This window comes from Oncorhynchus keta, chromosome 29 (assembly GCF_023373465.1).
Source record: "Oncorhynchus keta strain PuntledgeMale-10-30-2019 chromosome 29, Oket_V2, whole genome shotgun sequence".
Taxonomy (NCBI): domain Eukaryota; kingdom Metazoa; phylum Chordata; class Actinopteri; order Salmoniformes; family Salmonidae; genus Oncorhynchus; species Oncorhynchus keta.
In genome coordinates this window covers 11592422-11618518 of record NC_068449.1, presented here as the reverse complement: position 1 = coordinate 11618518, position 26097 = coordinate 11592422, and the positions used below count along the sequence as shown (strand labels likewise).

The window sequence follows — 26097 nt, the reverse complement described above, 5'->3', positions numbered from 1 at the left end:
TATATTTACACACAAGTACCACTTTTCACTATTACACTCAGTTAATTCAAAGACCTATAGGCCCTTATTCATAAAACATATCAGAGTAGCAGTGCTGACCCAGGATCAGGCCCCTCCTGTCCATGTAATCTTATTCATTATGATCTGGATCAGTTTTCCCTATTAATGTCACCACTCCTACTGTGAGACTGTTTTTGGATACATGCCATTACCCAAAATGAATGTCAGTGTTCTGTCATGATATTCAATCTATCAATCATTCAATCAAATTATTTGTCATGTGCAGAATACAACTGGTGTAGACTTTACTTTGAAATGCTTGTTTATGAGCCCTTCCCAATGATGCAGACTTTAAAAATTGAATAGTAACACGAGGAATTAAATAAAATACACAAGAATGGAGCTTTATACAGGGAGTACCAGTACCAGACCAGTGTGGAGCTATATACAGGGAGTACCAGTACCAGACCAGTGTGGAGCTATATACAGGTATTACCAGTACCAGATCAGTGTGGAGCTATATACAGGTATTACCAGTACCAGACCAGTGTGGAGCTATATACAGGGAGTACCAGTACCAGACCAGTGTGGAGCTATATACAGGGAGTACCAGTACCAGACCAGTGTGGAGCTATATACAGGGAGTACCAGTGCCAGACCAGTGTGGAGCTATATACAGGTATTACCAGTACCAGATCAGTGTGGAGCTATATACAGGTATTACCAGTACCAGACCAGTGTGGAGCTATATACAGGTATTACCAGTACCAGACCAGTGTGGAGCTATATACAGGTATTACCAGTACCAGACCAGTGTGGAGTCCTATTACCAGTACCAGCTGGAGCAGTTACAGGTACCAGTACCAGCATGGAGCTATATACAGGAGTACCAGTACCAGACCAGTGGAGCTATATGGGTTACCAGATACCAGATCAGTGTGGAGCTATATACAGGGAGTACCAGTACCAGAATGTATGCACACATGACTGTACCAGATCAGTGTGGAGCTATTACAGGTATTACCAGTACCAGATCAGTGTGGAGCTAAACAGGCATATACCAGACCAGTGTGGATATATACAGGTATTACCAGTACCAGATCAGTGTGGAGCTATATACAGGTATTACCAGTACCAGACCAGTGTGGAGCTATATACAGGTATTACCAGTACCAGACCAGTGTGGAGCTATATACAGGTATTACCAGTACCAGACCAGTGTGGAGCTATATACAGGTATTACCAGTACCAGATCAGTGTGGAGCTATATACAGGTATTACCAGTACCAGACCAGTGTGGAGCTATATACAGGTATTACCAGTACCAGACCAGTGTGGAGCTATATACAGGTATTACCAGTACCAGATCAGTGTGGAGCTATATACAGGTATTACCAGTACCAGACCAGTGTGGAGCTATATACAGGTATTACCAGTACCAGATCAGTGTGGAGCTATATACAGGTATTACCAGTACCAGACCAATGTGCAGAAATACATAATGATGTATTTAAGGTAGATATGTACATGAAGGCAGGGTAAAGTGACTTGGCATCAGGACATATAAAAATAAGAGTCAAATAAAGAACAGAGTAGCAGCAGCAAATTGTATGTGAAGGTGTGTGTATATAGTCTAGTGAGTGTGTATATGGTGTGTGTATATAGTCTAGTGAGTGTGTATATATAGTCTAGTGAGTGTGTGTATATGGTGTGTGTATATAGTCTAGTGAGTGTGTTTATGGTGTGTGTATATAGTCTAGTGAGTGTGTATATATAGTCTAGTGAGTGTGTATATGGTGTGTGTATATAGTCTAGTGAGTGTGTGTATATATAGTCTAGTGAGTGTGTATATGGTGTGTGAATATAGTCTAGTGAGCGTGTATATGGTGTGTGTATATAGTCTAGTGAGTGTGTATATGGTGTGTGTATATAGTCTAGTGAGTGTGTGTATATAGTCTATTGAGTGTGTATATGGTGTGTGAATATAGTCTAGTGAGCGTGTATATGGTGTGTGTATATAGTCTAGTGAGTGTGTATATGGTGTGTGTATATAGTCTAGTGAGTGTGTGTATATAGTCTATTGAGTGTGTATATGGTGTGTGTATATAGTCTAGTGAGTGTGTATATGGTGTGTGTGTGTGTATATAGTCTAGTGAGAGTGTGTATATATAGTCTAGTGAGTGTGTTTATGGTGTGTGTATATAGTCTAGTGAGTGTGTATATGGTGTGTGTATATAGTCTAGTGAGTGTGTATATATAGTCTAGTGAGTGTGTATATGGTGTGTGTATATAGTCTAGTGAGTGTGTGTATATAGTCTAGTGAGTGTGTATATGGTGTGTGTATATAGTATAGTGAGTGTGTATATGGTCTAGTGAATGTGTATGTATAGTCTAGTGAGTGTGTATATGGTGTGTATATAGTATATTGAGAGTACATATGATGTATGTATATAGTCTAGTGAGTGTGTATATGTTGTGTGTATATAGTCTAGTGAGTGTGTGTATATAGTCTAGTGAGTGTGTGTATATAGTCTAGTGAGTGTGTATATGGTGTGTGTATATAGTCTAGTGAGTGTGTGTATATAGTCTAGTGAGTGTGTATATGGTGTGTATATATAGTCTAGTGAGTGTGTATATGGTGTGTATATATAGTATAGTGAGTGTGTATATGGTCTAGTGAGTGTGTATATGGTGTGTGTGTATGTATAGTCTAGTGAGTGTGTATATGGTGTGTATATAGTATATTGAGAGTACATATGATGTATGTATATAGTCTAGTGAGTGTGTATATGGTGTGTATATAGTCTAGTGAGTGTGTATCTGGTGTGTATATGGTCTAGTCAGTGTGTGTGTGTATATATAGTCTAGTGAGTGTATATGGTGTGTGTATATAGTCTAGTGAGTGTATATGGTGTGTGTATATAGTCTAGTGAGTGTGTATATAGTGAGTGTATATGGTGTGTGTATATAGTCTAGTGAGTGTGTGTATATAGTCTAGTGAGTGTGTTTATGGTGTGTGTGTATATAGTCTAGTGAGTGTGTATATGGTGTGTATATAGTATATTGAGAGTACATATGATGTATGTATATAGTCTAGTGAGTGTGTATATGGTGTGTTTATGTACTTTAGTGAGTGTGTATATATATATAGTCTAGTGAGTGTGTATATGGTGTGTGTGTATATAGTCTAGTGAGTGTGTATATGGTGTGTGTGTATATAGTCTAGTGAGTGTGTATATGGTGTGTGTGTGTATATGGTCTAGTCAGTGTGTGTGTGTATATATAGTCTAGTGAGTGTATATGGTGTGTGTATATAGTCTAGTGAGTGTATATGGTGTATGTATATAGTCTAGTGAGTGTGTGTATATAGTCTAGTGAGTGTGTATATATATAGTCTAGTGAGTGTATATATAGTCGGGGTGTGTGTATATAGTCTAGTGAGTGTGTGTATATAGTCTAGTGAGTGTGTAGATGGTGTGTATATATAGTTTAGTGAGTGTGTAGATGGTGTGTATATATAGTTTAGTGAGTGTGTATATGGTGTGTATATATAGTCTAGTGAGTTTGTCTATGGTGTGTATATAGTCAAGTGAGTGTGTACATGGTGTGTATATATAGTCTAGTGAGTGTGTATATATATAGTCGAGTGAGTGTGTATATGGTGTGTGTATATATAGTCGAGTGAGTGTGTATATGGTGTGTGTATATATAGTCGGGTGAGTGTGCATATAGTGTGTATATATTTTCTAGTGAGTGTTTATATGGTGAGTGTGTATATGATGTGTATATATAGTTGAGTTAGTGTGTATAGGGTCAGTGCAAATAGTTGGGGTAACATTAACTGATTTTCTCAGTCTTATGACTTGTGGGTAGAAGCTTGTATGGCCGATAGCCGATGCTCCGGTACCGTCTATGGCTTGGTTGGCTCTTTGGCACTCTTTCGCTCCTTCCTCTGACACCGCCTGGTATGGAGGTCCGGAATGTAAGGGAGCTCGGCCCCAGTGATGTACTTGGCTGTCCGTACCACCCTCTGTAGTGCTTTGCAGTCAAGGGCGGTGTATTTGGCATACCAAGCGGTGATGCAGCCATTCAAGATGCTCTCGATGGTGCAGCTGTAGAACTTTTTGAGGATCCGAGGGGCCCATGCCAAATCTTTTCAGCCTTCTGAAAGACAAAGGGCACGTCCATGCCCTCGTCACGACTGTGTTGTGTGTTTGGGCCAAGTTCTTTAAAAAACAAATTAAATAGATTTTCCTTGATTATTTTCCACTAACCCTACCACCCCTCCCCTAATTGGAGTAAACTAATGAACAACACCACTAAGGCTTCTACTTCCAGCTTATAAACACATTTTACGGACACAATGTATTTTACAGTAGTTCTCTTTTGTTTGTTTTTACTTCTATCCTTCCACTACCCTCAACCCCTCCCATCTATTTCTGAAGACCATCCAGTTTGATTTCTGTTTGCCATATATTTTTAACTGTTCTGTTTCACAAAAGATCTGAACCTATATGCATTTTACGGACACAGTATACATTAGTTATCTTGTTGTTATTAGTCCCACCTTTCAGCTCCACACAACCCCTCTTAACACCATCCATATTGGATTTATTTTTGCCATATATTTTTCAACTGTGCTGTGGTGTTTCACAAAAGTTCTGAACCTTTCTATTCTCATAGTTTCAACAGATTGTAAATTAAAGATAAACATTTTTGCTAAAAGTATTATTATATTATTGATCGATTACACTACGACTTTTCAAATCACCCAGTAGTGCTATCTGCAGAGTTTGCTCCAGGTAAATATTGCAATTCTTCCACGATTCCTGGACCTGTGACCAAAAACATGCTACATATTGACAGTACCAAAACAAACGATCTCATGACTCTGTCTCTGCAGCAAAATCTGCAGGGCTGGGATGGTTGTATCCCCCATATACAGTGGGGCAAAAAAGTATTTAGTCAGCCACCAATTGTGCAAGTTCTCCCACTTAAAAAGATGAGAGAGGCCTGTAATTTTCATCATAAGTACACTTCAACTATGACAGACAAAATTAGGGAAAAAAATCCAGAAAATCACATTGTAGGATTTTTCATGAATTTATTTGCAAATTATGGAAATTATAGACGTCCAGTGCGCCTCCACTGTCCAGTGTCCGCCTCCTCCCCACTGTCCAGGTGCGTGTCATCAGCCTGGTGCCACCTGTGTCCCATGCTCAGGCCTCCCGCGCCTCCACAGTCCAGTACTTCCTGTGCCTGTGCTCGTCCTGAGGTGCGTGTCATCAGCCTGGTGCCACCTGTACCGGTCCCATGCATCAGGCCTCCAGTGCGCCTCCACTGTCCAGTACGTCCTGTGCCTGCTCCTCGCGCTTGTCCTGAGGTACGTGTCACCAGCCCGGTACCACCAGTGCCGGCCCCACGCACAGAGCTTCCGGCGACGTTTCACAGTCCGGAACCTCCGGCGACGTTTCACAGTCCGGAACCTCCGGCGACGTTTCACAGTCCGGAACCTCCGGCGACGTTTCACAGTCCGGAACCTCCGGCGACGTTTCACAGTCCGGAACCTCCGGCGACGTTTCACGGTCCGGAACCTCCGGCGACGTTTCACGGTCCGGAACCTCCGGCGACGTTTCACGGTCCGGAACATCCTACGACGGTCCACGGTCCGGAACCTCCTGAGACGGTCCCTGTCCGGAGTCTCCAGTGACGGTCTGTGGTCCAGAGTCTCCAGCGGGGGTTCCCAGTCCGGGGCCTCTTGCGAGGGTTCCCAGTCTGGAGTACCCGGCGACGACCTACAGTCTGGAGTCCCCTGCGACGACCCACGGTTTGGTTCCTCCGGCAACGACCTACAGTCCGGAGTCCCCGGCGACGACCTGCGGTCCGGAGTACCCGGCGACGACCTACGGTCCGGAGTACCGGCGACGACCTACGGTCCGGAGTCCCCGGCGACGACCTGCGGTCCGGAGTACCCGGCGACGACCTACGGTCCGGAGTACCCGGCGACGAACCACGGTCCGGAGTACCCGGCGACAACCTATAGTCCGGAGTCCCCTGCGACGACCCATGGTTTGGTTCCTCCGGCAACGACCTACAGTCCGGAGTTCCCGGCGACGAACCACGGTCCGGAGAACCCGGCGACGACCTGCGGTCTGGAGTATCCCAGCGACAACCTACGGCCCGGAGTACCCGGCGACAAACCACGGTCCGAAGTACCCGGCGACGAAACCATGGTCCGGAGTCCCCGGCGACGACCTGCGGTCCAGAGTCCCCGGCGATGACCCACGGTTTGGTTCCTACAGGCCGGAGTACCCGGCGACAAACCACGGTCCGGCGTACCCGGCGACGAACCGCGGTCCGGATCCTCTGACGACAATCCACGGTCCGGAGCTTCCGGCGACGATCCCCGCACCAGAGCCGCCATGGAGGATGACGTATCTGCGAGCGGAGTGGGTACTTCGCCCCGTACCGGAGCCAACGGATGCCCACCCGGACCCTCCTCTATTGAGTCAGGATTTGCGGTCGGAGTCCGCACCTTTGGGGGTACTGTCACGCCCTGACGATAGAGAGCTGTTTATTCTCTATGACAGTTGTGGCGTGATAGTGACGAGGATGGGTCATCTAGATGATTAGTGATTTATGTTGGCCTGGTATGGTTCCCAATCAGAGACAGCTGTTTATCGTTGTCTCTGACTGGGGATCATATTTAGGTAGCCATTTCCCCATTGTGATTTGTGGGATCTTGACTATGTTTGTGTTTAGTTGCTTTCTGCACTGCATGTAGCTTCACGTTTCGTTTATTCGCTTTATTGTTTTTGTGCTTTAAGTTTCTCTTCTAAATAAAAGGATGGAAACATACCATGCTGCATCTTGGTCCACTCATTTCAACAAGCATGACACCATGGTAGCAAGGTCTTATCTATTTGTTGCATACTTTCTATTAAAATGTACTGTAGTGAGATAATTTCTTTCTTTCGGGATATGTATACCGAGTGTGTTCACATCACCGTCAGACCATTTTATTGGTAAACTACACGGTAATGTAAAAGTTTTTTTGTGATCTAATACGTAATATAGTACACTAATCATAATTTAGTTTTAATACAGAGAGGTTAGAAAAAGTATCTAGATCCTCTATAAGGCTGTGGAGGGATCCACATTGTGGATTTAAAAGGAAGCATGAATCATTATTGTTGGATCTGATTTTAATACCTAACATTTCGATGGCCATAATACATACAGTGGGGCAAAAAAGTATTTGGTCAGCCACCAATTGTGCAAGTTCTCCCACTTAAAAAGATGAGAGGCCTGTAATTTTCGTCATAGGTACACTTCAACAATGACAGACAAAATGAGAAAAAAAATCCAGAAAATCACATTGTAGGATTTTTAAGGAATTTATTTGCAAATTATAGTGGAAAATAAGTATGTAATGGTTTTGGGTTGGAGCACCACCACCACTTGTTCAGTCAATCAACTAAACAGCGGGCAAATCATTGGTGCACAATGATGTCATGACTTGTCTTCAAATCGGTTTCTTTCAGTCAATACGAAATGACCCATCAGGTTTGATTGTGTTACAAACAAACCAGTTGATTGCAGTGAAACCAAACATGACTGGAAAAGTCACGTTCTGTGGGTTATTTACCTGGAATGTGTCGTCAAATGGAATGAGACGGAATTCACGACACAAGCGGTTCACAAAATGTTTTGTGTTAGGCTATAAAAATGGATTTTATCAAACAAAAGATCATTCATTGTGTAAGAATGAGCATTGGAATTGCAAACAGATGAAGATCGTCAAAGGTAAACAATTTATTTTAATGCAGTTTGTGATTATGTTACGCCTGTGCTGGTTTAAAAAAAAAACGATGGGGCTCTACGCTCAGATAATCACATCGTATTCTTTCGCAGTAAATCATTTTTTAAATCTGACAACGCAGTTGGATTAGCAAGATTCTAGGCTTTCGAAACATGTGAGACACTTGTATTTTCATTAATGTTTAATATGACTATTTATGTAGCGATCACCGTATGTTGTGGAATTTCAGCCCGCTAGCGGATTCTGTGCGCAAAGAGGTTAAAGTAATGATGGACTGTCGTTTCTCTTTGCTTATTTGAGCTGTTCTTGCCATATGGACTTGGTTTTGATTGGCTCAAAGCTGTCATCAAGGCAAACGGTGGCTACTTTGAAGAATCTGAAATATAAAATATACTTTGATTTGTTGAAACGTTTTTGGTTACTACATGATTCCATATGTGTTATTTCATAATTTTGATGTCTTCACTTTTATTCTACAACGTAGAAAATAGTAAAAATACTGACTGGGACTGTACATAAAAAAAATCAATTAATGAGTAATATGCGTAATATTGTAGGAAGTTCATGAGAAGGATTAATACCTATAACCAGGATTGCCATTACATCAATTACATTTTTGGCAAGCAATTATTATTTTAGCAAGCAATAATTGTGATTCATCCTACGTTGTCCCTTACATCTTTACCCCATAGCAACAGATGTGGGATACACACACACAAACATACTCATACACACTCGACCCCTTTCCTCCACAAACAACCACAAGCTCAGATGTTCAACATTTTTCCATCCCCGAGCCCAACTCAAGAAAGGACTTAATGTGCAAATGCATATACAGTTGCAGCTTTTTGAGAAGGCATGCAAAATTTAGCAAAAATGTATTACAAATTGGGAGATTTTATTAACCAATGTTAAGTCCTAGTTGATGGAGCTCAGATACAGCCCTATACCCTGAAACACCTACACGCTGGTCCCCCATTTTGACCTTTTTCTCAAGCATCTCCGTGCTGTCAGACCTTTGATTATTTGTGCCAACAGGGCCACAGTAATTTGCCCCCCTTTCTGATTATCCGAGTGTGACCCCCTCCCAGTGGGTTACTTCAGCTAGTGTTGCCAGCACTGCTACTACCTGGGTGGGGGCACCCCACCGGAATCCCCACTGGCTAGGTACAAGGTCGTCAAGGTTCTCATTAGCAGCTTTGAGAATTTCCTTGTATATTATGCTCTCCCATCAGGGGGCCTTGGCTTTGTAGGACCAACCCTGCCAGGCAGGCTCACAATCTGGAGGGGGCTGTGCTGCTCCAGTGGCTCTCTGACCGCATTCATCTTTCTGTTTTGGCTGCGTATAGACTTCTGACATTAGGCCCATAAAACAGATAAGGACTTCTCCTTAGTGTATTGGTCGCTCAGGTAGAGCGTCGGGGACAATACATGGGCTCTGGGATATGCAACCATTTTCCTTTTTCTCTCACTTAACTCCACACTTTTCCAAACACAAAACACACACCTCACCTTCCATCACAATGCACTTGCTCATACCCACATACTGTGCCTTCTATGTCCACTGTTTGCTGTGTTTTATCTCTACCATGTTGATTGAGTACTTTTGTGTTTGGTTCCTTATATCAGATGTATTATTTAGCTAATTATGCTTTCTTCTAATGCTGTCTTATCTATTTAATACTAATTATACTTTATTCTAATGCTCTTATCTATTTAATACTAATTATACTTTATTCTAATGCTGTCTTATCTAATTAATACTAATTATGCTTTCTTCTAATGCTGTCTTATCTATTTAATACTATTTATACTTTATTCTAATGCTCTTATCTATTTAATACTAATTATACTTTATTCTAATGCTGTCTTATCTAATTAATACTAATTGTGTTTTATTCTAATACTGTCTTATCTATTTAATACTAATTATACTTTATTCTAATGCTGTCTTATCTATGTAATACTAATTATACTTTATTCTAATGCTGTCTTATCTAATTAATACTAATTATGTTTTATTCTAATGCTGTCTTATCTATTTAATACTAATTATACTTTATTCTAATGCTGTCTTATCTATTTAATACTAATTATACTTTATTCTAATGCTGTCTTATCTAATTAATACTAATTATGTTTTATTCTAATACTGTCTTATCTATTTAATACTAATTATACTTTATTCTAATGCTGTCTTATCTATGTAATACTAATTATACTTTATTCTAATGCTGTCTTATCTAATTAATACTAATTATGTTTTATTCTAATACTGTCTTATCTATTTAATACTAATTATACTTTATTCTAATGCTGTCTTATCTATGTAATACTAATTATACTTTATTCTAATGCTGTCTTATCTATTTAATACTAATTATGCTTTCTTCTAATGCTGTCTTGTCTATTTAATACTAATTATACTTTATTCTAATGCTGTCTTATCTATGTAATACTAATTATACTTTATTCTAATGCTGTCTTATCTATGTAATACTAATTATGTTTTCTTCTAATGCTGTCTTATCTATTTAATACTAATTATACTTTATTCTAATGCTGCCTTATCTATGTAATACTAATTGTTTTATTCTAATACTGTCTTATCTATTTAATACTACTTATGTTTTCTTCTAATGCTGTCTTATCTATTTAATACTAATTATACTTTATTCTAATGCTGTCTTATCTAATTAATACTAATTATGTTTTCTTCTAATGCTGTCTTATCTATTTAATACTAATTATACTTTATTCTAATGCTGTCTTATCTAATGAATACTAATTATGTTTTCTTCTAATGCTGTCTTATCTACTTAATATTAATTGTACTTTATTCTAATGCTGTCTTATCTATTTAATACTAATTATACTTTATTCTAATGCTGTCTTATCTAATTAATACTAATTATACTTTATTCTAATGCTGTCTTATCTATTTAATACTAATTATACTTTATTCTAATGCTGTCTTATCTAATTAATACTAATTATACTTTATTCTAATGCTGTCTTATCTAATTAATACTAATTATACTTTATTCTAATGCTGTCTTATCTATTTAATACTGATTATACTTTATTCTAATGCTGTCTAATCTACTTAATACTAATTAAGTCAAATTCTAATTATTTGTAACATTCCTTATCTTGAATGGGATGCTGTAGTTGTTTTGTATCAATTGTTGTATTTTATTGTTTTCCTACATATTTTTTTATTACAATCCCTACCATGGATATTATTGGGTGTTCCATTATTCGACTCCTCTATGGGAACTTTGTAATATTTAGAATAGCCATGGAGTCGTCTTTGTGTCTTAGAACATTTGGTTATATACAGTTTATTGATTACGAAAGCTACGCGTTTCCCTTTTAATCTATTCTGCTTGAAGATTGGGTACAGAACTTTGAGCCGTTCTGCAATTTCCTTCAGGAACTGATCATTAATTCCTATTTTCGGGCCAGCAAGTCTTTTACTCGGGCTTTTAACAATTTATTTTATCTCTGAAGAATGCAAATTTGGCAGCGATTGGGTGCTCATACCTTTTTCCGAAATATTGTACACGTTCGAGTTGGATTTTGTCGGCACCATCACCTGGGCTCTGTAGCGCTGTAAAATATAATTATTTTACCACACTTTCAGGATCTTCACCTTTCTTTTACTTTGATAGCATTAAGTATCAGATTTTTTCTCATAGACCTAGTCTGTAGGTCAAGTAAGGCTTCTCTCAGAAACATGTTCTCCTTTTCAAGTTCATTAACGTTTGTTTCAATCTCATTGACTGTACCTTTTAGCTTGTTTGTTTGTTTCTTCCTTGTAACAGCTTATTCGTCACTCATCTAGAGGCTCGCCTTCAACTACTTTATATCTTTACTGACTAATTCATGCCCAGTTTATCATTGATCGATTTTAACAGATCTCCTTACCATTCCCGGTTGTGAAAAGCTTAAATCATCCGTGTCCGTCAAGGAGTCACGTTTTCTTTTGGGGATTGGCTCTCCATGTTTACCCTCTGTCATGTTTGGATGTTGATTGCTTTGGTAATGTGGGGCGATACATTTCTCCAGCCTTATCATTTGTTTTGTGTTGTTTTTATCTGCACCGAGGTGTTCAGTCCACCTTACTTTGCCCATGTTAAGTTCTTAGTGATGTAGATGCCAAGGAACTTGAAGCTCTCGACCCGCTCCACAACAGCCCCGTCGATGTGGATGGGGGGCCTGCTCTTCCCTCTTTCTCCTATAGTCCACGATCAGCTCCTTGGTCTTATTGACGTTGAGGGAGAGGTTGTCGTCCTGGCACCACACTGCTAAGTCTCTAACCGCCTCCCTGTACGCTGTCCTAACGCCGTCGGTGATCAGGCCTACCACCGTTGTGTCGTCAGTAAACTTGAAGATGGCTTTGGATTTGTGCTTGGCCACGGAGTCGTGGGTGAACAGGGAGTACAGAAGGGGACTAAGCACACACCCCTGAGGGGCCCCCGTGTTGAGGGTCAGTGTGGCGGAGGTGTTGTTGCCTACCCTCACCACCTGGGGCCGGCCTGTCAGAAGTCCAGCATCTAGCTGCAGAAGGAGGGGTTCAGTCCCAGGGTCCCTAGCTTGGTGATTAACTTGGAGGGGACTATGGTGTTGAACGCTGAACACTGAGCTGTAGTCTATCAACAGCCTTCTCATATAGTTATTTCCTCTCTTGTCCAGGTGGGAGAGAGCAGTGTGAAGAGCAACTGAAATTGTGTCATCTGTGGATCTGTTGAGGTGGTATGTGAATTGGAGTTGGTTTAGGGTGTCTGAGATGATAGTGTTGATGTGTGTCATGACCAGCCTTTCAAAGCACTTCATAATTACAGATGTGAGTGCTACAGGGACATAGTCATGTCAGAAGGTTCCCTTGGAACTATTGGGAACAGGGACAATAGTGGTCAGTTTGAAACATGTTGGGATTACAGAGTGGGACAAGGAGAGATTGTAAATGTCTGTGAAGACATTTGACAGCTGGTCATGCTTTGAGAAACACGCCCTGATATTCAGTCATCTGATTGTTAACCTCTTTGAAACGTTTTGCTCATATCGGCCACAGAGAGCGAGATCACACAGTCATCTGGAGATTACACAGTCATCTGGAGATTACACAGTCATCTGGAGATTACACAGTCATCTGGAGATCACACAGTCATCTGGAGATCACACAGTCATCTGGAGATCACACAGTCATCTGGAGATCACACAGTCATCTGGAGATCACACAGTCATCTGGCGCAGGAGACGTGTTGGTAGAAGTGAGGTGGTGTAATTAGCTAAATTGTTGCTTACTCATTATCTGCAACCAAACGCATTTGAATGCTGCCAAAGACTCTCACACAACAGTCGATCAGCTATCCAGCTCAAATGGCTGACGTCACTATCAGCAGAGATGCTATTTAGTGTGAATGACGCAATGCTCACCTACTCATTTATTGGCCACATGGTGTTTGGGACAATTCCGGGCTGTCACACAGGCGTCACTGTGCGCTGAGCTGGTCAGTTAGTAGATGTATCTATCCACCATAACAGTTGTTACCCTGGCCTTAGTGTGACGGCACCATGCTGTTAGTGACCACAGTGTCACACTGAGTCTGTCTGTTGACCAGCAGAGACCGCCTTTGTCATGGTGGTCACAGGGACAGTGACCACATGTCTCTTCATCTTAGTGTGTGTGTGTATGCTTGTTGTGTCTGTGTGTTGATGTTTAAATGTCTCTTCATCTTAGTGTGTGTGTGTATGCTTGTTGTGTCTATGTGTTGATGTTTACATGTCTCTTCATCTTAGTGTGTGTGTATTTGTCTTGATATTGTGTCTGTGTGTTGATGTTGTGTCTCTTCATCTTGTGTGTGTGTATTTGTCTTGATATGTGTGTGTGTGTGTGTGTGTGTGTGTGTGTGTGTGTGTGTGTGTGTGTGTGTGTGTGTGTGTGTGTGTGTGTGTGTGTGTGTGTGTGTGTGTGTGTGTGTGTGTGTGTGTGTGTGTGCCAGTCATCATTCCTCTGTTAGCCCAGCCAGTCATCCATTCCTCTGGAGGGTGACCAGTGCCCCTGTCCCTCCCTGGCCAGTCATCCATTCCTCTGGAAGGCTGACCTATACCCCTGTCCCTCCCTAGCCAGTCATCCATTCCTCTGGAAGGCGACCTATACCCCTGTCCCTCCCTGGCCAGTCATCCATTCCTCTGGAAGGTGACCTATACCCCTGTCCCTCCCTGGCCAGTCATCCATTCCTCTGGAAGGTGACCTATACCCCTGTCCCTCCCTAGCCAGTCATCCATTCCTCTGGAAGGTGACCTATACCCCTGTCCCTCCCTAGCCAGTCATCCATTCCTCTGGAAGTCCCTAACCAGTCATCCACTCTAGAAGGTATACCCCTGTCCCTGTCATCCTCTCCCTATAGCCAGTCATCCATTCCTCTGGAAGGTGCGTCCCTAACCCATATACCCCTGTCCCTCCCCTATAGCCAGTCATCCATTCCTCTGGAAGGTGACCTATACCCCTGTCCCTCCCTATAGCCAGTCATCCATTCCTCTGGAAGGCCATTCCCTATACCCCTGTCCCTAGCCAGTCATCCATTCCTCTGGAAGGTGACTTATACCCCTGTCCCTAACCAGTCATCCATTCCTCTGGAAGGTGACTTATACCCCTGTCCCTAACCAGTCATCCATTCCTCTGGAAGGTGACCTATACCCCTGTCCCTAGCCAGTCATCCATTCCTCTGGAAGGTGACTTATACCCCTGTCCCTAACCAGTCATCCATTCCTCTGGAAGGTGACTTATACCCCTGTCCCTAGCCAGTCATCCATTCCTCTGGAAGGTGACCTATACCCCTGTCCCTAACCAGTCATCCATTCCTCTGGAAGGTGACCTATACCCCTGTCCCTAACCAGTCATCCATTCCTCTGGAAGGTGACCTATACCCCTGTCCCTAACCAGTCATCCATTCCTCTGGAAGGTGACTTATACCCCTGTCCCTAACCAGTCATCCATTCCTCTGGAAGGTGACCTATACCCCTGTCCCTAACCAGTCATCCATTCCTCTGGAAGGTGACTTATACCCCTGTCCCTAACCAGTCATCCATTCCTCTGGAAGGTGACTTATACCCGATACCAGTCATCCATTCCTCTGTCCCAAGCCAGTCATCCATTCCTCTGGAAGGTGACTTATAGCCAGTCATCCCTGGAAGGTGACTGTCCCTAACCAGTCATCCATTCCTCTGGAAGGTGACTTATACCCCTGTCCCTAACCAGTCATCCATTCCTCTGGAAGGTGACTATACCCCTGTCCCAAGCCAGTCATCCATTCCTCTGGAAGGTGACTTATACCCCTGTCCCTAACCAGTCATCCCATTCCTCTGACCTATACCCCTGTCCCTAACCAGTCATCCAGAAGGTGACCTATACCCCTGTCCCTAACCAGTCATCCATTCCTCTGGAAGGTGACCTTCCTCTGGAAGGTGACTTATACCCCTGTCCCTAACCATCATCCCCTGAAGGTGTCCCTAACCAGTCATCCATTCCTCTGGAAGGTGACCTATACCCCTGTCCCTAACCAGTCATCCATTCCTCTGGAAGGTGACTTATATCCCTGTCCCTAGCCAGTCATCCATTCCTCTGGAAGGTGACTTATACCCCTGTCCCTAACCAGTCATCCATTCCTCTGGAAGGTGACTTATACCCCTGTCCCTAGCCAGTCATCCATTCCTCTGGAAGGTGACTTATATCCCTGTCCCTAGCCAGTCATCCATTCCTCTGGAAGGTGACTTATACCCCTGTCCCTAACCAGTCATCCATTCCTCTGGAAGGTGACTTATACCCCTGTCCCTAACCAGTCATCCATTCCTCTGGAAGGTGACCTATACCCCTGTCCCTAACCAGTCATCCATTCCTCTGGAAGGTGACTTATATCCCTGTCCCTAGCCAGTCATCCATTCCTCTGGAAGGTGACTTATACCCCTGTCCCTAACCAGTCATCCATTCCTCTGGAAGGTGACCTATACCCCTGTCCCTAGCCAGTCATCCATTCCTCTGGAAGGTGACCTATACCCCTGTCCCTAACCAGTCATCCATTCCTCTGGAAGGTGACCTATACCCCTGTCCCTAGCCAGTCATCCATTCCTCTGGAAGGTGACTTATACCCCTGTCCCTAACCAGTCATCCATTCCTCTGGAAGGTGACCTATACCCCTGTCCCTAACCAGTCATCCATTCCTCTGGAAGGTGACCTATACCCCTGTCCCTAACCAGTCATCCATTCCTCTGGAAGGTGACTTATACCCCTGTCCCTAGCCAGTCATCCATTCCTCTGGAAGGTGACTTATACCCCTGTCCCTAACCAGTCATCCATTCCTCTGTCCCTAACCAGAAGGTGACCTATACCCCTGTCCCTAGCCAGTCATCCATTCCTCTAACCAGAAGGTGACCTATACCCCTGTCCCTAGCCAGTCATCCATTCCTCTAGAAGGTGACCTATACCCCTGTCCCTAACCAGTCATCCATTCCTCTGGAAGGTGACCTATACCCCTGTCCCTAACCAGTCATCCATTCCTCTGGAAGGTGACCTATACCCCTGTCCCTAACCAGTCATCCATTCCTCTGGAAGGTGACCTATACCCCTGTCCCTAGCCAGTCATCCATTCCTCTGGAAGGTGACCTATACCCCTGTCCCTAGCCAGTCATCCATTCCTCTGGAAGGTGACCTATACCCCTGTCCCTAACCAGTCATCCATTCCTCTGGAAGGTGACCTATACCCCTGTCCCTAGCCAGTCATCCATTCCTCTGGAAGGTGACCTATACCCCTGTCCCTAGCCAGTCATCCATTCCTCTGGAAGGTGACCTATACCCCTGGCCCTAGCCAGTCATCCATTCCTATGGAAGATGACCTACATTTGAAATCGGAAGTTTACATACACCTTAGCCAAATACATTTAAACTCAGTTTTTCACAATTCCTGACATTTAATCTGAGTAAAAATTCCCTGTCTTAGGTCAGTTAGGATCACCACTTTATTTTAAGAATGTGAAATGTCAGAATAATAGTAGAGAGAATTATTTATTTCAGCTTGTATTTCTTTCATCACATTCCTACTGGGTTAGAAGTTTACATACACTCAATTAGCATTTGGTAGCATTGCCTTTAAATTGTTTAACTTGGGTCAAACGTTTCGGGTAGCCTTCCACAAGCTTCCCACAATAAGTTGGCTGAATTGTGGCCCATTCCTCCTAACAGAGCTGTTGTAACTGAGTCAGGTTTGTGGACCCCCTTACTCGCACACGCTTTTTAATTTCTGTCCACACATTTTCTATAGGATTGAGGTCAGGGCTTTGTGATGGCCACTCAAATACCTTGACTGTTGTCCTTGAGCCATTTTGCCATAACTTTGGAAGTATGTTTGGTGTCATTGTCCATTTGGAAGACCCATTTGCGACCTTGCTTTAACTTCCTGACCGATATCTTTAGATGTTGCTTCAATATATCCACATAATTCTCCTTCCTCATGATTCCATCTATTTTGTGAAGTGTACTAGTCCCTCCTACATCAAAGCACCCCCACAAGATGATGCTGCCACCCCCGTGCTTCACAATTGGGATGGTGTTCTTCGGCTTGCAAGCCTCCCCCTTTTTCCCCCAAACATAACGATTGTCATTATGGCCAAACAGTTCTTCTTTTTGTTTCATCAGACCAGAGGACATTTCTACAAAATCCCAAAAGTACAGTCTTTGTCCCCATGTGTAGTTACAAACTGTATTCTGGCTTTTTTTATGACGGTTTTGGAGCAGTGACTTCTTCCTTGCTGGGCAGCCTTTCAGGTTGTGTCGATATAGGACTTATTTTACTGTGGATATAGAAACTTTTGTACCTGTTTCCTCCAGCATCTTCAGAAGGTCCTTTGTTGTTGTTCTGGGATTGATTTGCACTTTTCGCACCAAAGTACGTTCATCTCTAGGAGACAGAATGCATCTCCTTCCTGAGAGGTATGACTGCTGCATGGTCCCATGGTGTTTATACTTGCGTACTATTGTTTGTACAGAAGAACGTGGTACCTTCAGGCATTTGGAAATTGCTCCCAAGGATGAACCAGACTTGTGGAGGTCTACAATTTTTTTCTGATTTCTTTAGATTTTCCCATGATGTCAAGCAAAGAGGCACTGAGTTTGAAGGTAGGCCTTGAAATACATCCACAGGTACACCTCCAATTGACTCAAATGATTAGCCTAAAAGAAGCTTCTAAAGCGATGACATCATTTTATGGAATTTTCCAAGCTGTTTAAAGGCACAGTCAGCTTAGTGTATGTAAACTTCTGACCCACTGGAATTGTGATACAGCGAATTATAAGTGAAATAAACAATTGTTGGGAAACCGACTTGCCAAAACTATAGTTTGATAACAAGAAATTTGTGGAGTGGTTGAAAAACAAGTTTTAATGACTCCAACATAAGCATATGTAAACTTCTGACTTCAACTGTTTACCCCTGTCCCTAGCCAGTCATCCATTCCTGTGTCCAGTGTCCTGCAGCCATCCAGTGGGCATCAAGCCTCCATTGTGCTCCCTGCTGCAGGATTGGGTCTCTACTCAACCCATCATTCAACAACAGACACTCTTATGACAGAGACATTTTTTTCCTGTTTCTTACCAGGCCACTGATTCCACTATGTTGTAACTCTATTTGTCAAAATACAATTTATCAGTAAGAAAGACGGCGTTCTTTGCAAAAGTGACAGTTTGAATGAACGTTGTCCATTTTCAGTAAAGCCTATACAGAACCGTTTAATTTTCACCCTGCTCCATCAAGTGCACTCAATCACAGAATCAAAGTTTCTCCATCTATGTGGAATATGATTTGCTTGCTCTCCACAGAACATCTCTATTTGAACTCAGTAAGAATGATCAAATATGATTGGCTGAATCAGTTTGAATGGGTGGATCTAAAGTGTCTTTATATTCGGGGCCAAGACGTGATCTCGATCAGCCTCACAGATGAAACGTCTCCATTTCTCTCCCCACTCTTCCTTCCTTCCCTCCTCTCCCTCTTTTTCATTGCATCTTTCTGTCTCATTGCATCTTTCTGCACCCACTCTCCCTCTCACTGTCTTTCTCTCCCACTCCCACTCTCATCTCTCCTCCCCCCCTCTCCCTCTCTCTTTCTCTCACACTACCTCTCTCATCTCTCCTCCCCTCTCCCTCTCTCTGTCTTTCTCTCCCACTCCCTCTCTCATCTCTCCTGCCCTCTCCCTCTCTCTGTCTTTCTCTCCCACTCCCTCTCTCATCTCTCCTGCCCTCTCCCTCTCTCTGTCTTTCTCTCCCACTCCCTCTCTCATCTCTCCTGCCCTCTCCCTCTCTCTGTCTTTCTCTCCCACTCCCTCTCTCATCTCTCCTGCCCTCTCCCTCTCTGTCTTTCTCTCCCCTCCCTCTCTCATCTCTCCTCTCCTCTCTCTCTCTCTCTGTCTTTCACTCCCTCTCTCATCTCTCCTCTCCTCTCTCTCTCTCTCTGTCTTTCTCTCCCTCTCTCATCTCTCCTCTCCCTCTCTCTGTCTTTCTCTCCCACTCCCTCTCTCATCTCTCCTCTGTCTTTCTCTCCCACTCCCTCTCTCATCTCTCCTCTCCTCTACCTCTCTCTGTCTTTCTCTCCCACTCCCTCTCTCATCTCTCCTCTCCCTCTCTCTCTTTCTCTCCCACTCCCTCTCTCATCTCTCCTCTACCTCTCTCTGTCTTTCTCTCCCACTCCCTCTCTCATCTCTCCTCCCCTCTCCCTCTCTCTGTCTTTCTCTCCCACTCCCTCTCTCATCTCTCCTCCCCTCTCCCTCTCTCTGTCTTTCTCTCCCACTCCCTCTCTCATCTCTCCTGCCCACTCCCTCTCTCTGTCTTTCTCTCTCTCATCTCTCCTCCCTCTTCCTCCTCTGTCTCATCTCTCCTCTCTCCTCTCTCTGTCTTTCTTTCTCTCTCCACTCCCTCTCTCATCTCTCCTCTCCTCTCCCTCTCTCTGTCTTTCTCTCCCTCTCTCTCTCTCTGTCTTTCTCTCCCACTCCCTCTCTCATCTCTCCTCCCCTCTCCTCTCTGTCTTTCTCTCCCCCACTCCCTCTCTCATCTCTCCTCCCCTCTCCCTCTCTGTCTTTCTTTTCCCACTCCCTCTCTCATCTCTCCTCCCCTCTCCCTCTCTCTGTCTTTCTCTCCCACTCCCCTCTCATCTCTCTCATCTCTCCTCCCCACTCCCTCTCCATCTCTCTGTCTGTCTCTCTCCCACTCCCTCTCTCATCTCTCCTCTCCCTCTCTCTGTCTTTCTCTCACACTCCCTCTCTCATCTCTCCTGCCCTCTCCCTCTCTCTGTCTTTCTCTCCCACTCCCTCTCATCTCTCCTCCCCTCTTCCTCTCTCTGTCTTTCTTTCCCACTCCCTCTCTCATCTCTCCTCCCCTCTCCCTCTCTCTGTCTTTCTTTCCCACTCCCTCTCTCATCTCTCCTCCCCTCTCCCTCTCTCTGTCTTTCTCTCCCACTCCCTCTCATCTCTCCTCCCCTCTTCCTCTCTCTGTCTTTCTTTCCCACTCCCTCTCTCCTCCCTCTCTCATCTCTCCTCCCCTCTCCCTCTCTCTGTCTTTCTTTCCCACTCCCTCTCTCATCTCTCCTCCCCTCTCCCTCTCTCTGTCTTTCTCTCCCACTCCCTCTCATCTCTCCTCCCCTCTTCCTCTCTCTGTCTTTCTCTCCCACTCCCTCTCTCATCTCTCCTCTCCCTCTCTCTGTCTTTCTCTCACACTCCCTCTCTCATCTCTCCTGCCCTCTCCCTCTCTCTGTCTTTCTCTCCCACTCCCTCTCTCATCTCTCCTCCCCTCTCCCTCTCTGTCTTTCTCTCACACTCCCTCTCTCATCTCTCCTGCCCTCTCCCTCTCTCTGTCTTTCTCTCCCACTCTCTCTCTCATCTCTCCTCCCCTCTCCCTCTCTGTCTTTCTCTCCCACTCCCTCTCTCATCTCTCCTCCCCTCTCCCTCTCTGTCTTTCTCTCCCACTCCCTCTCTCATCTCTCCTCCCCTCTCCCTCTCTCTGTCTTTCTTTCCCACTCCCTCTCTCATCTCTCCTCCCCACTCCCTCTCTCATCTCTCCTCCCCTCTCTCATCTCTCCTCTCCCTCTCTCATCTCTCCTCCCCTCTCTTCCATTAGATGTCCGTGCTGCCAGGGAACAGATGCACATTGGAGGAGTGGCCTATCCCACGCTGCCCCTGCAGGACGTGCCAGCCCGCGCCCCCTCCTCTTTCGGCCAGCACTCGGCTGCCTGCTCCCCCACAGGCTCCTACATTGGTTCCCAGCCCCCCCCAGGGCTTGTGCCCCCCCAGCCCCACAGCAGTTACTACAGCATGCCTGCCCCCCAGCACCCCTTCTACACCCGGGTGAGACGCCAGCACAACACAGCAGCAGACAGGCAGATGACTGCACCTGAACGTAGCTCAGTACACATTCATTTAGTATACAGTAGAGTAGGGAAGGTTTGTTCAACGTACCTCAGAATACCAGTAAACCGGTGCCTGGCACTTACTACCATACCCTGTTTAAAGGCACTTAAATATATTGTCTTGCCCATTCATACCTTAGTATAAAAAGAATCACAGTGCAGTTGTACCTACCTCAGTTTACCTTCGCATACACACAGAACTTGGTTACTAAGTGATGGTTACTTACCTCCGTTTGTTAATGTGATGCCCAGCTACCTCAGAGCACCGACCTCACAAGACAGTGCCGTTTACTCACTTAACCTAATTTTTAAATGTAACAGTGCTGACCTCAACTTGAAATAATGATTCTTCACAGTTCTGGTGTTACTTAAAATTAGGAACCCCTTTCTAATATTGAGTTCCACCCCCCCCCTCCCTCCCTACACACACACACACACACACCTTTTGCCCTCAGAGCAGCCTCAGTTTGTCAGGGCATGGACTCTACAGGGTGTCGAAAGTGTTCCACAGGGATGCTGGTCCGTGTTGACTCCAATGCTTCCCACAGTTGTGTCAAGTTGGCTGGATGTCCTTTGGGTGGTGGACCATTCTTGATACACAAGGGAAACTGTTGAGCATGAAAAACCCAGCAGCGTTGCAGTTCTTGACACAAACCGGTGCGCCTGTCACATACTACCATACCCTGTTCAATGGCACTTAAATATTTTGTCTTGCCCATTAACTCACTGAAGGGCACACATACACAATCCATGTCTCAATTGTCTCAAGGCTTAAAAATCCTTCTTTAACTTCTTGCGTCGAGCCAATCCGGATCCAGTATCGTGACTACAGCCTCAAGCTCATTACCATAACGCAACGTTAACTATTCATGAAAATCGCAAATGAAATGAAATTAATCTATTTGCTCTCAAGCTTAGCCTTTTAACAACACTGTCATCTCAGATTTTCAAAATATGCTTCTCAACCATTGCAAAACAAGCATTTGTGTAACAGTATTGATTGCTAGCGTAGCATTTAGTGTAGCATTTAGCGTTAACATTCAGCAGGCAACATTTTCACAAAAAACAGAAAAGGATTCAAATAAAATCATTTACCTTTGAAGAACTTCAGATGTTTTCAATGAAGAGACTCTCAGTTAGATAGCAAATGTTCCGTTTTTACAAAAAATATTATTTGTGTTGACAAATCGGTCCGTTTTCTGCGTCACGTTTAGCTACGAAAAAAAACCTGTATCCAGGATTGTGTAAATCTATCCGCAAGCTCATTAGCATAACACAACGTTAACTATTCATGAAAATCGCAAATGAAATTAAATGAATCTATTTGCTCTCAAGCTTAGCCTTTTAACAACTCTGTAATCTCAGATTTTCAAAATATGCTTTTGAACCATAGCTAAACAAGCATTTGTGTAACAGTATTGATAGCCTAGCATAGGATTTATGCCTGGCTTTCAGCAGGCAACATTTTCACAAAAAACTGAAAAGGATTCAAATAAAATAATTTACCTTTGAAGAACTTCAGATGTTTTCAATGAGGAGACTCTCAGTTAGATAGCAAATGTTCCGTTTTTACAAAAAATATCATTTGTGTTGACAAATCGGTCCGTTTTCTTCATCATTCTTCATCACGTTTGGGTAAGGAAAAAAACGAAAATTAAGTCATTAAAACGCGAACTTTTTTCCAAATGAACTCCATAATATCAACAGAAACATGGCAAACCAATGTTTAGAATCAATCCTCAAGGTGTTTTTCACATATCTATCGACGATAAAATCCTTCGTGGCAGTTGACTTTCTCTTCTGAAGAAATGGAACGCGCATGGACCTACAGATTACGCAATAATTTCGACACAGGACACCGGGCGGGACACCTGGTAAATGTAGTCTCTTATGGTCAATCTTCCAATGATATGCCTACAAACACGTCACAATGCTGCAGACACCTTGGAGAAACGACACAAAAGGCAGGCTCATTTCTGGCGCATTGACAGCCATATAAGGAGACATTGGAATACAGCGCCTTCAGAATCTGGGGCATTTCCCTGTATGAAACTTCATCTTGGTTTCGCCTGTAGCATTAGTTCTGGGGCACTCACAGGTAATATCTTTGCAGTTTTGGAAACGTCAGAGTTTTGTCTTTCCAAGGCTGTCAATTCCATGCATAGTCGAGCATCTTTTCGTGACAAAATATTGCGCCTAAAACGGGCACGTCTTTTTATCCAATAATGACATAGCGCCCCCATAGGTTGAAGAGGTTAACCTGTTTCCTCCCCTTCATCTACACTGATTGAAGTGGATTTAATAAGAGACATCAAAAATGGATCATAGCTTTCACCTGGATTCACCTAGACAGTCTGTCATGGAAAGAGCAGGTGTTCTTAATGTTTTGTATAAGAATGGTCCCTCATACAATCCACATGTTTTAACCATTCTCCATCTTCATCCTTCCTCTCTCTCTGGTTTCCATATAGCCCTATTTCCCCAATCATGTGTATCACCTTCCCCGGCATCAATACAGCTCCCATCTTCACCCTGCCCCGACCCAATCACGCCCCTCCTTCAAAACAGGCTACCCCAGGGACCCCAATGGGCTTGTAAGTACAGAGCTGCCTGTCAGTAGTACACCAAGCACTAGTAGCTAGTCAGTAGATAGTAGTCATAGTAACAGTTTTTTTGTTGCTTTAGTGGTTAAGCGCCAATTACTTTTACAATTGTTTTGATTCTGATTCTGTTTGACAATGTTATTTGTGAAACATGTGTTCACCTTTCTACATTTTCTCAACACTTTTATTTTCCTCCCAAAAAAGTAAAAGGGCCTGTTTCTCTTTGTGTTCCTCATTGCGATGAATACGATCTGTTTATTGCAGCGGGTCAGTGGGTCAGCAGGTGGTCTCTGTCTTCAGGTCCGTTGTGTAAACTTGTATGAAATGAACCCCTTTCACTCTTCAAGGAGTTTGTGTTTTTTACCCCCCTACACTCCAATCTTATTTTGCTCCAGCTCTAGTTTAGGTTATTCCTATATCCAATGCCCCTTGACCCACCCCGTGCCTCGTTCTGTGCCCATGTCAGGATGTAATTGCTGAGGATCCCAGAGAGGGCCTCCCCTCCCCCACTACCACTGACCCCCCTATGGTAACACGACAGGCTGGTGTGGAGCGTTGGCATTAGCTGAAGCATCTGTGTCCTTTCATCTTGACTGTTACGACTAGCCACACACAAACTCACCAAAAGGCTATGCACTCACACACATGGCTAACCTTGTCCATCAACCAGATACACTAACATGGTTTGGAAAGCTGACAGGGTATGTCAGTGACAATGTCATGTCTCATGTTGACTAGATGCACCGTGGCTCCCATGTTTGTGGCCTGCTCTGGACCGAAGTGTAATAGCTCAGTCCTGTATGAATGTGAGTCTCATTGTCCCGTAGTGAACTAACCACCATGCGAGTGCGCCCGCTCCCATTCTACATACGAAGCATGTTCATATAGGACGAGTTCACAGGAAGGTCCAAGTAAGTACAGATGAGTGGCGGTGCAGAGTTTCCCCTAGGATTTCTTTCAGCAGCGATGGCAGAGATAGCGGGGGGGGGGGGTCTTCCCTTTTTCTTTGCAGTGGCGGCCACGATTTAGCAGCACCGGTTCGCCACTGCTAGATGCACATAGGGGAAACACTGATGATGTAATTACATGGTAATCAGTCATAGGGGAGATACTGATGATGTAATTACATGGTAATCAGTCATAGGGGAGATACTGATGATGTAATTACATGGTAATCAGTCATAGGGGAGATACTGATGATGTAATTACATGGTAATCAGTCATAGGGGAGATACTGATGATGTAATTACATGGTAATCAGTCATAGGGGAGATACTGATGATGTAATTACATGGTAATCAGTCATAGGGGAGATACTGATGATGTAATTACATGGTAATCAGTCATAGGGGAGATACTGGTGATGTAATTACATGGTAATCAGTCATAGGGGAGATACTGATGATGTAATTACATGGCAATCAGTCATAGGGGAGATACTGATGATGTAATTACATGGTAATCAGTCATAGGGGAGATACTGATGATGTAATTACATGGTAATCAGTCATAGGGGAGATACTGATGATGTAATTACATGGTAATCAGTCATAGGGGAGATACTGATGATGTAATTACATGGTAATCAGTCATAGGGGAGATACTGATGATGTAATTACATGGTAATCAGTCATAGGGGAGATACTGATGATGTAATTACATGGTAATCAGTCATAGGGGAGATACTGATGATGTAATTACATGGCAATCAGTCATAGGGGAGATACTGATGATGTAATTACATGGCAATCAGTCATAGGGGAGATACTGATGATGTAATTACATGGTAATCAGTCATAGGGGAGATACTGATGATGTAATTACATGGTAATCAGTCATAGGGGAGATACTGATGATGTAATTACATGGTAATCAGTCATAGGGGAGATACTGATGATGTAATTACATGGTAATCAGTCATAGGGGAGATACTGGTGATGTAATTACATGGTAATCAGTCATAGGGGAGATACTGATGATGTAATTACATGGCAATCAGTCATAGGGGAGATACTGATGATGTAATTACATGGTAATCAGTCATAGGGGAGATACTGATGATGTAATTACATGGTAATCAGTCATAGGGGAGATACTGATGATGTAATTACATGGTAATCAGTCATAGGGGAGATACTGGTGATGTAATTACATGGTAATCAGTCATAGGGGAGATACTGATGATGTAATTACATGGCAATCAGTCATAGGGGAGATA

The 26097-nt window shown here is 43.6% G+C and overlaps 1 protein-coding gene and 1 long non-coding RNA gene across 10 annotated transcripts in view; both read left to right on the top strand.

Annotated features, from left to right (window-relative positions):
* LOC118362308 (kinase D-interacting substrate of 220 kDa B-like) overlaps nt 1-26097 on the top strand; it is a 126360-nt gene that overhangs the window by 83775 nt on the left and 16488 nt on the right. For 4 of the 7 annotated variants that reach the window (XM_052485899.1, XM_052485894.1, XM_052485895.1 and 1 more), the window contains 3 exons: nt 20988-21214; nt 23748-23870; nt 24346-24408. In XM_052485899.1, the coding sequence (XP_052341859.1) occupies nt 20988-21214; nt 23748-23870; nt 24346-24408 (413 nt within the window). The remainder of the gene's footprint in view (nt 1-20987; nt 21215-23747; nt 23871-24345; nt 24409-26097) is intronic. The other 3 variants (XM_052485897.1, XM_052485896.1, XM_052485898.1) reach the window with 1 other exon arrangement.
* LOC127913586 (uncharacterized) lies at nt 17-1477 on the top strand. Of its 3 annotated transcripts, none has more exons than XR_008086080.1 (3): nt 17-793; nt 1123-1350; nt 1389-1477. It is a non-coding gene; the product is annotated as an uncharacterized LOC127913586 (long non-coding RNA). The 3 variants fall into 3 exon arrangements; XR_008086082.1 differs by having other exon boundaries at nt 1161-1236; nt 1275-1466; XR_008086081.1 differs by having other exon boundaries at nt 1123-1236; nt 1275-1466.